Source organism: Falco rusticolus, chromosome 15 (genome assembly GCF_015220075.1).
Source record: "Falco rusticolus isolate bFalRus1 chromosome 15, bFalRus1.pri, whole genome shotgun sequence".
Taxonomy (NCBI): Eukaryota; Metazoa; Chordata; class Aves; order Falconiformes; family Falconidae; genus Falco; species Falco rusticolus.
Window position 1 is genome coordinate 15,191,407 of NC_051201.1, and position 16,486 is coordinate 15,207,892.

Below are 16,486 nucleotides of genomic sequence, written 5' to 3' on the forward strand. Positions count from 1 at the left end.
CTGGAAGTTACATATACAGCCTCACCAAAAGAAAAGGTGGATGGATGTTGCAGGTAAAGAACCTTATAAATGGAAAGAGATTTTCAGCAAAATAAGAGAATAGAAACATTACTTTGCAGCTTTATAGCTCCCTCTCAGTTTTACGGGCCCAACAATATCTGGGTAATGAGGAGTGGGTTTAGCTTTAAAAAGAGGCCAATAGTGACATTTCCCAAAATATTTATTATAGATTAAAATGATCATAATCCAATATTGTGGTAGTTCCAAATATAGCCCTACTACAAAAATGGAACACCTGTAGTTCAACTGGGTCCTAAGGATTACATCTGAGAAGTTCTCTGATGATCTAAGATATTAGGGCCTCTTCTTCCTTAATTTCAACAACCTGAACTACTGTTTTCAAGTAAAATAATGAAACTGCTTTCAAGAAAGATTTTCAAAACACTATTACAGTAGCAAACTTTTCCCCCCTGTCCATTTAAAAATATAGTTATGTTCATTACCTGTTTTTCTAACTCAGTCACTTAAGTGACTTTCCAGAAAAATTAGCAACAGCCTAATATGGGTGATACAGAAATTGGAGTTTATAACCTTGTGAGGTCCATCCCAATCTGAATTATCCAAATGATCCTATATGCCCGTTTAAGACACGGCAGGAAGCCCTCCTTTAGCAATTAACTGTCTAACCAGATTCTGGGAACTGAGCTTCAGGAGAATAATGGAAGAAGAATCTTAACATAAAGCACAGAAGGCAATAAAAAAATACCGCTCAAACAAATTCCTAAAAAGCACCTATTAGCACGTTACATAAGGTGCTACATAAGCTACACTTAGACAAAACAAAGATATACTTGGTTAAAAAAAGACACACTGATTCAGAACAGACAGCATCAATAGACAAAGCATGCCTTACAAAGTAGTACATATTCTATGTTCTGAGTTGATGTTAAGTCACTCCAAAGTGCTTCTCATAACAATATAGTGACCAAGCGGTATTCATATTTTAAACCACTCTCCTAGTTAAATGTGCAATTGTATATCATAAGCCTAATAGTAAGCCTTATTAGTTTTGAATGGAATCTTATCTTTAAACCCCTAGTTTAACCTATCAGGAAATCTTCTGAACAGAGCTCTTTAAAACATCTCCATGGAAACAGTTTCCAGTGAAACTCAGCCTTTAGTAGCATTCATGAATCCTTTTCCAATTCTGTAAACTCATTTTAAAATAAATGCATCAAAATATAAAAGCTATTAAGGTTCTATGAAATTGAGATACGTAGAAGAGCAGAAAAATGAGTAAGCTACATCTGAACTATAAATGGCAAAAAAAATTTGACTTATTAAAAGTTTCTGGAGGAAAAAAAAATATCCTATGCCACACTTGCCCTAATAAAATTAAGTATTTTCAATGTCAAGAGCAGTCAAATAAAGGAATGCAACTGTCACAGAAGAGTTATCCCTCCTAAACCTTCTAGGTCATAAAAGTAAAATGCAGTTCTCATCCCCCCACTTTAAGTTAGGTATCCTATTCAATGAACTGGAAAAATCCATTAAATACTTCCACTGTATTCATGGCTTTCAACTGGACTTCAAGAGAAGTCAAGGTCTCCATGTTCCTGTTGAAAATTATGACTTTGTTACTTGTCTGCTCTCCTGTTTTAGAACTTTAAACCTGCTGAACTACACAGAGTACTCTGTTATTTAAGTATTTTAAGGCCTAGAACAGCACCTTTTGATTTGTCCTGCATGGTCAAAACCTCCTGCTCTGTAGCGACTTTGGGGGGAGGGGGGGGAAGCATGCAAATAGAAGCAATATCTTTATCAAGTAAGATGTAGAATTAAGGTGAGCTATAATATGAACAAATATGTCACTGCTAGATACACAGAAATATGAAATGCTTTCTTGGACCTACGTAAACATCTGAGGGACAGCAAAGTAGCACAGCAAGGTGGTCTTCTCAAGCATCCATCTTAAAGACTGCATCTGTTCTCCAATTGCCATTGTAATACTGGTTTTGGCTGTCCCCATTCTTTAAAAAACTGTAAAACCCTACAAAGGTATTTCTTAAGTTAAACAAGACATGATCGCAAACAGCAGGTTGCTGTCTGGGACATGTAACATTTTCCCTTTGGTTTTGTAATTAAATTAAGGAAATTATGTACCATTATTTACAAACAGTTCTAGCAAGGTCTAATGCCATCCAATTATTCTTTCATACTGAGTTTCTTGCACATTTTTTAAAAATAATTTAAAATTACCTGACAACTATCTGGATATTTCAGTCTGCCCCAAAAGGGCTGTTTTCAGCACACAAACAGGCAATTTTTAAAAATACCTGCTAGCAGCTAGAGTAAACTCTGGGTTTCTCTCATTCCACAAGCACATTGGAAGTACAGCTAGCATTAGTAAGATCAATGTACCATTTTTACTACGCTGCACATGTCAAGAGGAAAAAACCTTCAGCTTCTTGCAATCTTCCAGACTTAACAAGGCAAGTAGTGATTCAGAAGCCCATTCAGCCATAGTTAAGCATGTGGTCAATACATTAATATTCCTCCAAAACACATGACACTCAGGGGTCAAAAAAACCCCCAACAGCCAAAAAAAACCAACACAGGCCTGGAAGCAGATGCCCATAACCTCAAGGTACCGAGAAGTAAAACTGAAAACAAACCAATGCTGAAAACTATTCTTCACTTTCTAAGATGGAACAAAATAACAAGGCTTTATTTAGCCAGAAGGAAGCTGCAGAACACCTACACTAAAAAAAAACAACCAAAAAACCCAGGCTCCCACGCACTGACTATTTAGTAGGACATTTAAATAACTTGATGTTCTGCTATTTTGAGGCAGTTCTCTGTGCTTTGCTTTTCACAAGCAGAGTTGTCATTTAGTTGAGTAGCAGCTGTTATATAGCCATATTTGGGGACTGTATGTCAACGGTACCCAGCTACTATGCCCTACTCTAATGTGGGTTGTGTGCATCCCAGCTGGTGCACAAGACAATCCATTGGGGTGCATGGAAGATATATTAGGACTTCAGTAATGCACATATATACTTGATAAATATACATATATTGGGGGTGCATGCTCAAAGACTTTTTTTTACTGATAGGGTGCTCAATCAAAAAAGGCTGGGAGACCTCTGCCTACAGTAGTCTTGCAGCCATCCGAAAAATGAGATGTTTATTCACTATCTTTTAATTAACTGGTTTCAGAGGTATTTGGTTGCTCTTAAAAAAACCAAAAACAACAAAACAAAGACATAAAACCCCACAGAGGAAAAACGCAGATGAAAAAAAATATCTTCCTGTTAAAAAAAAAAAAACATAGACAAAGAGGATGTGGTGTATCTGTTATTTTCTACATGATCCCATCAATCTGCATTTCTCTTCCACTAATACACACTTGGGAAATTATTTTTAAAAGTTCAAGGTACCTTATGACTCAATCGTGACTTGCACTTCTACATCACTATTTTCTAAGTTAACAGTCTGAACAATGAGGAAATGTCTGCTTTAAAAACTATTTACTATAATCAAACACCATACTTGAATTAAAGGAATGTCAAGAGTTACTGATCATGTCAGGCTTCCCCTTTAAAGTTAAGACTATAAAATAACAGAAAACATTAATCTGTTATTCTCCAGTGATTGACCTGGAAAGTTTTACTGCTGCCAGTCATAAGGAACTAGCTCTGGGCTCTTTAACCTGGGGAAACCAAGTTATGAGAATGATCATCACCTTCTTTAATTAATAATCTCTTGGTAGGTAAGGTTACACATTAAGAAATCTTCCAACATTCCTGCTCATAAATAGAAGTTGTTACTTAGATTTACTTTTGACTCCTCCTCTGTGCTATAGAGACTTTCTGGACTAATCGCAAACATTTCTGTATTACTACATTCTTGGTCCTTAAACTGCATTTGAAGCTAATAATCTTTTAAAAATGTATGTTTTGCTCTGAATGGGGAAAAACAGCAATCTAGCAGGAACATGTGCAAATACATAAGAGGCCTGTCAATAAACCAGGTGAAGTGAGATATATTATTATATGAATTAAGTTTAAGACATCAGCAGAAATATTTCTGAATGAACTATACATCTAGGAATTTCAAGATGTCATCTGGTAGTTTATGTAAGTTATCAGCAAATACCAAGGTATCAAAACTGAAAACATAAGGCTAGGATTGCACATAAAGAGAAGAAGTGAAGAATGATTCCCTAATTTGCTAAAGTAATATTAATAATTCTACTAGCACTCCACAACAGTAACAACATAATTTGTCATTCCTGTTCTTAAGCAAAGTTCATACATATTACAGAGAAAAGGAAATTATAAGTATTTATTATCCCTAACAGTTGAGGAAGTTTTGCTATTCCATGGATTTTGATGAAATGTTTAGGACCTAAAGTAGATCTTTCACAACCACAAAAGAACAGTATCTGAAACTAGAAGCATGCATCCATTTCCCCCCCATTAACACAACTGTGTGTACATGCACAGGCAGATCTGTGTTTACATAGTTACTTCCAGGAAACTACCAGCTGTCAACTGTCTGAAACATTAAATTCGTTTTAAGACACACTTGACCTGATTTTATTACGGCACATAACATTGTAATTTTTTCCCTGGAAAAGTTTATTTCCTTCCCCTAAACAGCCTTTAGGCCCATTCTTTTGGGAGGCCTCTCTCATCTAATAGCTGGAAGTACATGGCATATGACACGTATCTTAACTAGTCATACGTGTTTTTCTCAGCCTAAGAGCATCCTACAGAATTCATTGGATCACTGGTAGTACTCTGGCCTATTCTTCAAAAAAACATCATATTCAGGAATTAGCTAAAACTAAACACAAGATAATATAGCTGATATGAGGCTCTTCAGGATTTCCAATCTCCCAAGAGATTGGAATACTAAAATCCGTATTTTAAAATAGTTTAAGTGTTTAAGAAACACTTAAATAGCCTAATCTTTTCCCCGCTTTGTCTGGGGATACAGATGATCTTTATCAGAATTACTATCGTTTCGCTAAATGTACTCCATTTTGGTTCTGGCAGCATGGTTTCAGAATGAAAACTAATTTCTATACTTAGAAGGGCTCATGCACATTCAGCAGGGGAACTCTGAATGCACCAAAAAAAATCTTCACTAGCAAGTTCTTGTAGTAAGTTTACTATTATTTATTGTTAGATTGATAAGCCAAGCAGGAGAACAGTCAGTTTGTTCTTTAAAAACTACCACTTCCTCATTAAGAGGGGATATCCTCCTTAAGAGGAGGAGATCTTGCATTTGTCATTACTCACTTTTACATTCCAAAACTACAAAAAACCCCATAGCAAACATCAACAAAACCTTCTGACATGTGTGAACCCATAGCAAACATCAACAAAACCTTCTGACACGTGTGCTTGCCAAAATTACTTTGTATGAAAAGAAATCCAAGTCTCTTCCTGACTACAGAACAGCAACCAATTCAAGGATAGTTTCGATGAGCCAAATGTTAAATGAACCAAGTGAAGCACAACATTTTAAAGAGATATAATTCTAACTGATTTTTCCTATTCCAGTTAGTGATAACAAACTTAAAAAAAAAACAAAAAAAAAAAGAAAATTGTACTTGGCAATGCTCTCCAGTCATCTACAAATAGAAACAGTGAGAAAAAAAAGTAAGAGGAATTAGAAAATATGTGTAATAATGGAAAATCCCTGCATCATCGTCAATGAAAGAGTTTTCTTGATCTTTTCAGTATTAACTGTGCCCATTCCATAGGGTTTGTTTGCATGGTGCCTTGTCAACCCATCAAAATTATCCAAACAGCCCTATAAATGTCTACTATCATTTACATTCATTCTTTCAGGTATCAGGAAGACGAGGTGTGTGCACACATACACACAGTTCTGCAAGTTTTAAGGAGAAGGATGGAATATTTTTGTTGCATGCCTATGTCTGCAGAAAGTAACAGGACCCCAAGCATAATGTGTAATGTAAATTTGTTAAAGGACAAATATGTTCCTACTATATTAGAACCTTCACTTTAAAATTATAAGAAATTAAGAGCAAAAGTAAAAAACCAAAACGCTTAAGTGATGGTAACTCAACTTCGTTGATGTGTGCAAAGCAAATTCAGTTTCATGCATAAAATTCTTTGCAACAGAGCAGAGCTCACTGAAATATTACATCAGGCTGGAGCACTGATAATTCAAAGTACGTTGCTCTGAAATGGGACAAATCAGACTTCAAATCTGACCATTGCCTAGTAAGAAATGCTGTAGAATTAATTCACTTTTCATTTTGAAATATCTTGTTATCAAAAAGGATCTCTTATACCTCTAATAAGTATCTAGTTTTAGTTTCCTTTCCCTATTCTGTTTTTTTCAAATTACTTTAGTATTTGGCCTACATAAATGTAAGCTACCCATTTTCACAAATCCATAAATTTCTACTACAGCAGGAAAGCTAAGTCTTAGAAAGCTTTATAGAAAGTATTTTCCAGAGTATTGCATTTAAGTCAAAAATCAAGGATTTTCCTTATTCTATTTTAACCACTTACTGCATTTGTTCAACTTCAGACTATGTAATCTTTTTAAACCAGAAGTAAATTCTACAAGTATTGTTTCATGATAGAATATCACACAACCACACTGTTCTAGCTAGATTTGTCACAGAGCACACTTGCTAAAAACTTCTGAATTTCCTTCTATGCACAGCATCTCAACAAAGAATAGTAACTCCAAACAAGTCAGTCATAAAAATGCATGCTGTCACTAAATGGAGAGTAAAAACTACCAAAATTGCTAGGCACTGGAAATTGAAATGGCCAATGTCAATCTCATCTAATTTTTCATTATCAAGCCTTACCAAAACTCACCAATGCAGCCATTAACAGTAGCTGAAAGATCTTACTGTGTACATGGACTGCTGGACACCAAAAAACTAACTAGCAAAAACTTTACACATGCCACAGCAACCTCTTAGTCCCTATTTAATCTGAAAGTTCATTGAGCTTTTAATGGAGAGATGAAAAGAACAATACTTACGAAATTGCAACATTGCTTCCATCAATAATGATATGTTTTAAATATGGATTCCCAGGTTCATTTTTCAACTCCAGTTTGTATGGCTTTTTCAGAGAATCCAAAAATCTTTGGACTCCAGTAATTGAAGGATCAGAATGATGTCTGCGTGGTCCCACTGTCTCTCTATCAGAATCTGAAGGATGTATTTGTGTAGACAATACATGGTCTGGGGTAAGATTTTCAGAATCTGAGGTTTGGGAAAGGCGTTGGTTCTGAAATCTCACTGGAGAAGAGCTGCAGTGTCCAAATTGGTCCTCAAAAACAGGATGACTATTCTGTACAATTGAGGGCCCTGCAGATTTTTGCTGAACTGCAGTTTTAATCTTAGTTGAGGAATGCTGCACATCTGAGCTCCCTCTGGCTACAAAATCAGCATCTTTTAGAGCTTGTGTAACGCCAGAATTTACACCATCAGTTTCTACATCACCCGACCTTGAACTGTGATTCTTATCAGGACAGTAAGTGCCTCTTTGTTTATAGCATACAGTTGAATTTTTATTGGAAGGAGAAGCAGGTTTGTGTACTAACATATGCGTTTTACCTTCTGCGTTGACTTGTATGCTTGGTGAATCTCTTATTTTGTGATGTTCATTTTTTGTTTCATTTGAAGTATGACTCGATTTAAGTGGACTTCTATTGCTAGAAATGCCTTTGTCTTCTAGCTTTTGTGAATTATTTGCATTACTCCCTAAAGGAGGATTGATAGTTCTAGGCTTTTGAGATGACTGCTCATGTTCTTTTTGAAATTTTATATTTTCCTTTTCAATTTCTTCTAGCAATGTTAATGGTTCCACAGATTGTCCCAGGATACCAATAACTTTTTCTACAATATTTTGGGAATATCCCATTGTTCTGAAAAAGTTCACAAGAATCGTATATTCCATTTCCTCACTGGTATCACCAGCTTCTTTAAGGCAATAACTAGGATCATCTGATTCACTGTAGCTATCTGAAAACAGATCAGTAATTGCCTTGCTGTCTGAAGGATTACTGTGTGAGGCAGGTTTCACTTCCTGATCATTTTCCAAAGAGAACGGCTTTTTAGGGAGTCTTTCCTCATCGTGCGAAGATCTTCTTTTACATGACTGCCTTTCTTTAGGCACCACTGCCTCTGACAGAGGCATAACATTTATGGGACTAAAACCTGTTTCAGGAGCATCAGAAAACACAGTGTCCATTTGCTTTGTAAGCTCAGTTACAGGTGTCCCAGCACTGTTTCTTGCTTCCTCACTACCTGCTCTTCCATCTCCGTTTGTAGTGATTACCTTGGAGGCTTCATTCTGTAAAAACTCTGTTGGGCTTTCAGAACCTGTAAGATCTATGATCTCACTCTCCACTTCACAACATTCAGTTTGTGTGAGAATTAGGAGTTCTCTTTTTAGTGAGCTAGGCAAAATCAGTAAATCCATTGTATACTTATCTGCATGTGATTCCACGAATTGTCTGAATTGCTTTTTAATCTCTGATTCGTTGTCACTTAATAAGCTTTCATTATTCTCAAAAAGCTTCACAAACTGCTGAACATGACTTTGAGCCATAACAACAGCTTCTGTCACCCCCTTAATACTGAGCAATCCTATTTCCAGCACCATTATATCTGCACAGGTATCCTGAATAAGACTGTTGAGAAACAGGCTCTGTGCACCAACAAAGATGCAGTGCATGTCCTTTGGGTAGTACTCCTTTTCTTCTAGCTCAGGTTCACAAAGTCCCTTAATATACTCCTAGAAGGAGAAAAAGACATCAAAGTGAATACTTGTGAAAAGCTAACATATTAAGTTAGGTCAGTTATGTTGGTTAAATCAGTAATGGACAAGCACATTAGAAATTAAAGCCAACTTAGTGTTAGAAATGTAAGAAAGTAAATACTGCCAGTAAACTGGATAAAAGATATAAAATACAAACATTTGAAGTGACTTTAATTAGATCTCATAGAAAGCTAACTTTTATACCCTACCATTTATAAAAAAAAAAAATTACTTGAAACTGATAGTAACAGAGTATTTAAGTTGTAGCTCAAACAGTTTAAAAGACAAGTAAAAGGAGATTTATTTTCCCACACCCATTCCTTGGTCAGAGACCATATGCTTCATGAAAAAATGCCTTGCACTAGAGAATTCTACCTAGTCCATAAAACTGAGCTTCTAAAAACAGTTTCTAAAGAAAATTTCCAAAGGCTCATCACAGCACTGGCTATCCTGTAATTTTAAGTTGTTCTGATGTGTTACTTATTCTATACTGATGAATCAGGGACACCGATCCTGTGGCATGGCACAATATAACTAGTAGACACAGCAGTATCCATTAAGAGACTGTATGGAAAAAAAAATATGCTAAAAACAAATGACAAAACTACTGAGCTCTGATAGAATCCCTTACTAACCAAACAAAACATTTTTATTTTAAAACTACTACTGCCAGAGCACCTACTTATAATGGGTATTTGACACCAAAAAAAAAAAAATCACACCCAAAAGGCTCAACAGCAAGCCAACTTTCCACACGAAGCTTTGAAACCCAGTATTTTGAAAAAGATTATAATGACAAATGGCTGAGAAAACTCCAGGCTCCAGATAGTTGGGTTCCAGAAGTTCAGGTTTTTAACAGATTTAAAAAAAAAAAAAAAGTAATCCCATTGTATTTCTGCCACCTAGGAGTTACTATAGGTAAATTCACTATACTACCTTTTTTTAATGTGTCAAGAGTTCAGAACTCTGCCAATATAGTATACTATTTCTTCTTTCAGGTAGCATTATTCCTCCCCGAACTGTGTCTTTCTGTGCTTAAAATTCTGTGACATAGTGAAACCAGTTTCTAAGCAGCAGTCCTTGCATATGCAGACTCCCAAGCATAACAAGTTTTATTATCTATCTTTACTGTCAGAAATTAAACTTCTCTCTTAATGGAACTGAAAACCAATACGAGGTAATGAATAACGTTAACACCACTTCCTATCACCTCTTGAGTTACGTCACCACAGATACCAAGGCAGACTGCTTCAAGACTATATTAGCACAAAACTGCTTCTGCAACAAAATCCATAGGATTACTTTTCATGCCTTAGTCATCACATGACTGCTGTTGCAGAGCAACAGGACATCAGAAAAAATAATACTCAATATCAGGGAACTCCCTTTTTTTTCTTTTTTTTTACGTTTACTAAGCAGCACTGAAGAATTAATACATTGCATGTAACTGGTGAATTAAAACACAAAGTGCTATCACTAAACTTTTTGAAGGGAGACAGTAAAGACATGCAATTGTTTGTACTTTCTAGTCAATAATCCCTCCAGATAGGGTTGAAAACTGCTTTACACATAAGGGAAGTCAAGTCTCCCATACCCTTTAAGTTATTTGGAACAGGAAGCAAACTTTCTATGTCATTAGGAAATGCATGAATTGGAAAATGGAAATCTTGTGCTGTTTGTTTCAGGCTTTAATTTTCGGGGGGGGGAAGCTGCACTGCAGCTGCCTGGAGAGTAGCTGTTTATACTACTTCTAACAGTTTCTAGAGTCTCTGAGCCCAAGGATACAAGCAAATTCGCCAGAGTCAATGTCAGAGTCAGATAATTCAACCCCCTCAACACTAATAGTATTTTCCTTCTGAGTTTTATGCAGTACATCGTTGAGGAATCAGGCTTTTGAAAGCGGACTGCCAAGCCGAGTTACAAAACACATTCTAAGGACCCTTGCTAAATACGTGTATTTAAACAAACAGACACAAACGCCCACTTATCAAGATGTTGGTGTGGAAAGCCACCCTCGGCCCAGCCAGTGCTCAGCACATGACTCACACAGCTAGAGCTGCCAGGTCCACTCATTACTCACGTAATGCCCATTTCATCACCGCTGCTGAGCCTCTCCAAAGGTTAGCTATACAGGAGATTTAACAAAACAGTCCTGTCAAGATCCTTTCACAGCAACCACTGGCACAGCCAGCAGCACAACCAGCTCTCTTTTAACGCGTTTAGTGCTGGGTGAAAGAGCCAACTTAACCTGCTCCAGCCACAGACCCGCGAAGCAGTCTGGATCTGCCAACTTTCACGCGAAGGAAACGCTGGCTCTGCGCGGCTGTTTGCGACAGCTTCGCTAGCAGGCCGCTAAACGCCACAGAGGCAAGTCACGTCTGCAAAGCAACTGTGGGGCGCGGCAACACGCAGGCAACCCCGAAGAATTTCTTGACTTTGGGGAGCAAACGGAGAGCGATACACCTCAACGGCGCTGTAGGCCAGAGCCCGGCCCGCTCCCGCAGGCGTTAAAGCCCCTCCCGCAGCCGGGAACGCTCCAGCGGGGCGACCGCAACGCGCTGCGCTCCGCAGTGCCGGCTTCTCACCTGAATTGTTTCCCTTTATTCTCTACGCTTGCGTCGACACTACGGCAGACACCCTGGCACCTGAACGCACCCGTGGCCAAGGCGGGACCATTTCAGTTTCCCCGCGGAGCGCAGCCTTTCTCCCCACCCTTTCTTCCTCCTTCCTGCACGCAACGGCCCCCAGCCCTGCCCCGGCCGGGGGGCCTCCGTACGCAGGCACGGCCTCGACCCTCCTCCGGGCGACCGAGGCCGCCGAGGCACAACTTCCCGCCCGGCCCCCGCCCCCCCGTACCTTGGCGCTGCGCACGGCCTTCCCGCCGCCCGCCAGCTGCACCCAGATCCTGGAGGCGGCGGGCAGCGGCTGGCCCGGCGGCGGGATCGCGGACCGCCAGTCCCCCTGCGCCCTCAGCACGGCCAGCCGCACCTCAAACAAGCTTTCGATGCGGCCTCGGCTCCCCTCCAGGAGGCGGCTCTTTTCCGCAGGGACGGTGAACTCGTCCACCCCCCGCTCCGGCTGGGAGCCGCGGGCAGCCCAGCGAGCCGCCATCAGCGCCGCCCCACGCTCCGGCCGCCCATCGCACCGGGCCCCGGGACAACAACACGGGGAATCCCCGGGCTCCCAACCACAGTCTGCTGACGTCATCGACCCGCGCCAGGAGGCGGGCAGTGCCGCTGCACAGCCGCGGAGCCATCGTTAGCAAGGTCGCGGGAAGCGCTCCTCCCTCGGCTGCGCTGCTTCCCGTTTTGTCACGGGGCGGGCCGCTCGGGGGAGAGCCCAGAGCCTCATTTCCTCGCTCCGGCTCGCCGCTCCCGCTGTAGGCTGGCGGGTGCCCGCGGCCGTCTCCCCGCTGCCCTGAGGAGAGGCGGGCGGCTCCTCACAGCGGCCCGCGCACCGCCCGCGGCCGTTAGCGCGCGGCGCAGCCCTCTCCGCGCAGCGCAGCCCTCTCCGCGCAGCGCCCCCAGCGCAGCCTCTCCCCTCAGGCGGCGGACGCCTCCCGCCCGGGGGGAAGCCTTCTTCCTTCACGGTTCCACAGCCCCAGCACTTTGGTTTTAAGATACCGTTGGCATAGTAATGTTCTGGTATCGTCCTGGATTTCGTTTTAAAAGAAACGTAAGTTTTTTACCTCAGGGTTGCAGGGGACAGAAGTATAGCCCCCATCCCCAAATCCTTAGCTCTGGTAGCTCAGAAAACAAAGGGGGCACATGTTTTACTTAAACCAACAACCAAAACCACCAAAACCAAAGAGTCGTGAAGGATAAGATTAATTCTTAAAAAGTAGCTCTAGGACTTCACTAGGCTTTTGAATGCCTAGAGCTGGCAATGCTACCCAACTGTTGTACAAAGTAAATATCTTGGTCTCTTCCATCTCTTCCCATCTCGGACCCATGTAAATATCTTCCAAGTTCGCCCTAGTCTTGATTCCCACTTGTTTTGTCCATTTCTTTAGCATCACTGAGAAGTTAGGTTTTTTAGTAGTTGTTCATTAAATATAATCTCTTCAAAGAGTAAAAATATTTTATGGTTCTGTATCTAAATGCACATAGTCTCTTTTAATATACTTATATGTTACACCAGGAAAGGATGAATACAAAATACCATTTTTATAAAGGCACTTGTATCCCTGTTCAGGAACTTTATAACTAAACAAGAGTTTGCAGCTCTTAGTACATCAGAAAATCACACCAAATGTTTACATCCAGGTATAGCTATATACGTTTTCCTATCTGAATTTGAAGTGTTATATTTTTGAGTCCAATATAAATTTTGTCCGTGACATCTGTGTACACAAACACACACACACACAGTGTTTACACACATATGTGCATTCTAAACAGGACAGGGTTTTGACGCTGGTGTCATAATGGAGAAAGATCCTGTACTTTCCTGAAGATAAAATTTTTCTATTTTTGTTATTTAGACATTTGTATTTTGCTTTCCCATCAGTCTACATATTCACAGATAAGAATGTAACTTAACACTTAAGCAATTTCTTGAGGTGATTGGTGCCATCAGCTGTTAAAACATAGTCACTGCAGCCACGGTTGCATTGTAGTCACTAATTGCAAATTAAATTGTTAAGCAAGGAACTTTATAATAAAAACGAAATTACCAGAAATTCGGGATACAAAGTATCATTAAAAATCTGGGAAAAAATACTTTTTTTTTTTTTTTTTTTTTTTTGCCTACCATGTCAACACAGCCGTTTGGAATGGTTCATGCTGTGTATATTTTCTTGTGGTCTATTTTGCCATACTGTATGTTATAAAACTTGGTCTCAGTGCTGAATTTATTACTACCTTTATAATTTTATATGTATTCTCTACAAATCTGTATTCAAAGGTCATTTACAGCATTATAATGGTCTGAAACTGCTCTCCGGGAGGTCGTGAGCATGAATGGTTCTGTAAGACTGTGACCCAGTCTGCTAAGGTGAAATAGTACATGACATTGTAACATTCATAAAACAAACTAAAGCCCTTTTGAAGTGAAAGAGACCAGTGCCATTTAAAAGGTTTACTTATGTTTACAAACATGGGTCAATTATTAAAACAAGTTGTGTCTTTCTCCCTGCATTGCTGTGACTCAGAATAGAAAAAATATTTAAATTACAGTGATTTTTTTTTTTTTTTTTTTCAGTGACCATTTGAAACTGCATCCTGAACTTAATCTTCCCCATGCTTAGGAGAAATTGCAAGCCATTTGTCACAAGCGGATATTCAGGTGTGCAAACACCAAATGTAAGCTAGGTTGAGAACACTAGAAATCCTTTTAGGTTTTATAATAGGCTGCTTACAAAGAGGATTTGTCTTTTGAGCCTATGGGCTTTTCACAGTAAAATATCCAAAGTGATAGGCCCTGTTTAATTAGAGAGGAAATTTCATTTTCCTGAATCTTTGGTTGCATCTTGTAAGCTTTTTTTAAGGAAGGGAAGTTTAGCTGGTAGCAATCAAAGGAATTGATTACACCCAATGCCTGCCTTTGCAGTTTAACTTGGAACACCAGTGTGATATTTTACAGATTGTCCTGAATGTGAGTTGTTGCCAAGTTTATTCTTTGTATTACTGTTGGAGTAATAGTAGTGTGTAAATACATGGGTTTTTTTCTTTCATGTTTTATAATAGCTTGCTTCAGCTGCCTTGTGCAACTTCTAGCTTGTTATTAAAATTTCTGCAATTGAAAATTGGTTGCATAAATGGTTTTGTGAAACTGGGCCTTTGTGAAGTGTTTGGTCTTGAGTTGTGTACTTCAAGTAGGAGTTGTGCTGGCTGAAAAATCAAATGGATTTTTCCATTCAAATGGAAAACAAAATGGAAATCAAATCTTAAAATTCTTTTTCAGATCCCTGTTGGTTAAATGAACTATACAGTCTAAAATGGTGCACTTTACAGATGGAGCTCTGATCCTCGTTATTAGTATTATGGTCTCCAGTGGGGTTATTCACATGCATAACTTTAAATACATGTATAATTAAACAATATTTATTTAAGTGTTCTTTGCAGGATAGGGACCTAAAATACTAGGGTATAGAAAGTATCTGACATGAAGTTGAATAGCAGAAACTTTAATTTGTAGTCATAACACAAACAGTAGCATATTTTTTCTAAAAGTAATACCTCAAATGAATTCCATATATTTCAGAAAGGAGAAGGAGCCTTGGCTAAAGCTTTCAAATCTTTGCATATAATATAATCCTAAAATTTAAGACTGCCTCTGATAGTATCAAGATCTCATTAGGAGATTTTGGTATATGCTTTAATTAAAAGTTTTTTCATTTAAAGAACTACAAAGCAAAAAGCCAAAAATGGTTTGAAATGAAATGACTTCACAGTGCTTTATAAAGACAAACTTCTAGATCTTGTTCAAGTCTCCAGTTGTGCAGTGACAGACATTTATATTTGCTTAAAACCCTGGTGACTTGTGATTAAGAAGATTTCCCTTTTGGAGACGTTATTGCAATGCTGACATCTTAATGAACTTATAGATCAAAGCTTTGGTCTTATTTCTTTAGTATCAAGAGGCAAACTTTTTAAAAATAATCCAAGGTATAGATTCTATAATTAGTATTTTCTATTAATGAAACTTATTCAGTCCCTTAAAATTAGAATTAATTACTTTTCTTTATTCCAAATTCCTTGCAAAAGAATCTGTTGTAAATAATTGAATCATTATAAAAGGAAGAAAAGGCAAAAGCATTGCAATTATACATACGTCAGTTGTTGAGTAGGCAATATTTTTCTTTTTGTGTAATGGTGTCTACATTTGGTTTTGAAGCTTTTTGAGTGTGTTTGCTCAAGTTTCTTAATTAGTTACAAAAAGTGGCAGGTTTGTTGGCAAAGACTATTATTTAGCCTGGGAAATGTTCCAGAAGACAGTTTTGTGGTTTTTTTATTGTAAATATTTAGCTATACTATTACTAGTCACTGTAAAGGCTCCACACTCTGTGCCTGCTGTGTACTTTGACACAAGCTTCACTTGAATGACTGACAGAACAAATGATAATATAAGAATATAATCTTTATTGTGAGAAGGGATTGAACACCACTGAATTACTTGCAAAAATGACAAGTGGTATTTGAAGGGGTGTCGGCATCATGTAGCTGTCCCTGAGGACTATGTAGTCCAGCTTCAGTTGAAATGCCACAAAGTGTGCCATGCTCAATTGCCACTCTGTAAGTCAGTTTAAAATTGGTGCACTTTATCAAAGTTTCTGCAACTGCAAAAATTAATGCAGTAGTTTTGCTAATCTTTTAACTAGGCATTTTATAAAGCTCTTTCAAGTATTTTTTTTATAGTTTATCAAAAACATAGGCTTGGTCTTTTGAGTGCCATCAATGTTTTATGACTTTTGCAGCCAAGAGGTTTTTTGTTTGTTTTTAATTTTTATAAGCAAAGATTTTGCTTCTAGTTTGACTTCAGGAATTTAAATCCTTTTTGTAAAGCACTAGCTATAGTTACCGAGTAACGTTTTACCTATTTGTACTGTACCTGATACACTGTACCTGTTTGGTAGCTGCCTGCTGATAGAATAGGATCTTACAACTGGTCTCTGTGTGTTCTGGGAGGTTTAGTATATAAAGTGTTGATAAGTG

General features: G+C 38.6%; 1 protein-coding gene and 1 long non-coding RNA gene across 5 annotated transcripts in view; both read right to left on the bottom strand.

Moving 5' to 3' along the window:
* Positions 1–12,097, bottom strand: part of N4BP1 (NEDD4 binding protein 1) — a 39,086-nt gene extending 26,989 nt beyond the window's left edge. For 2 of the 4 annotated variants that reach the window (XM_037408769.1, XM_037408768.1), the window contains exons 1-2: positions 11,688–12,075; positions 7,045–8,807 (exon numbers count right to left, since the gene is read on the bottom strand). In XM_037408769.1, the coding sequence (XP_037264666.1) occupies positions 7,045–8,807; positions 11,688–12,038 (2,114 nt within the window). In that variant the 5' untranslated portion in view covers positions 12,039–12,075. Of the gene's footprint in view, positions 1–7,044; positions 8,808–11,687 lie in introns of all 4 variants that reach the window. The other 2 variants (XM_037408770.1, XM_037408771.1) reach the window with 2 other exon arrangements.
* LOC119157671 lies at positions 36–7,030 on the bottom strand. Its single transcript, XR_005107625.1, has 2 exons — positions 5,399–7,030; positions 36–5,358 (listed from the first exon to the last, which is right to left on the bottom strand). It is a non-coding gene; the product is annotated as an uncharacterized LOC119157671 (long non-coding RNA).
* Positions 12,098–16,486: the final 4,389 nt, after the last annotated feature.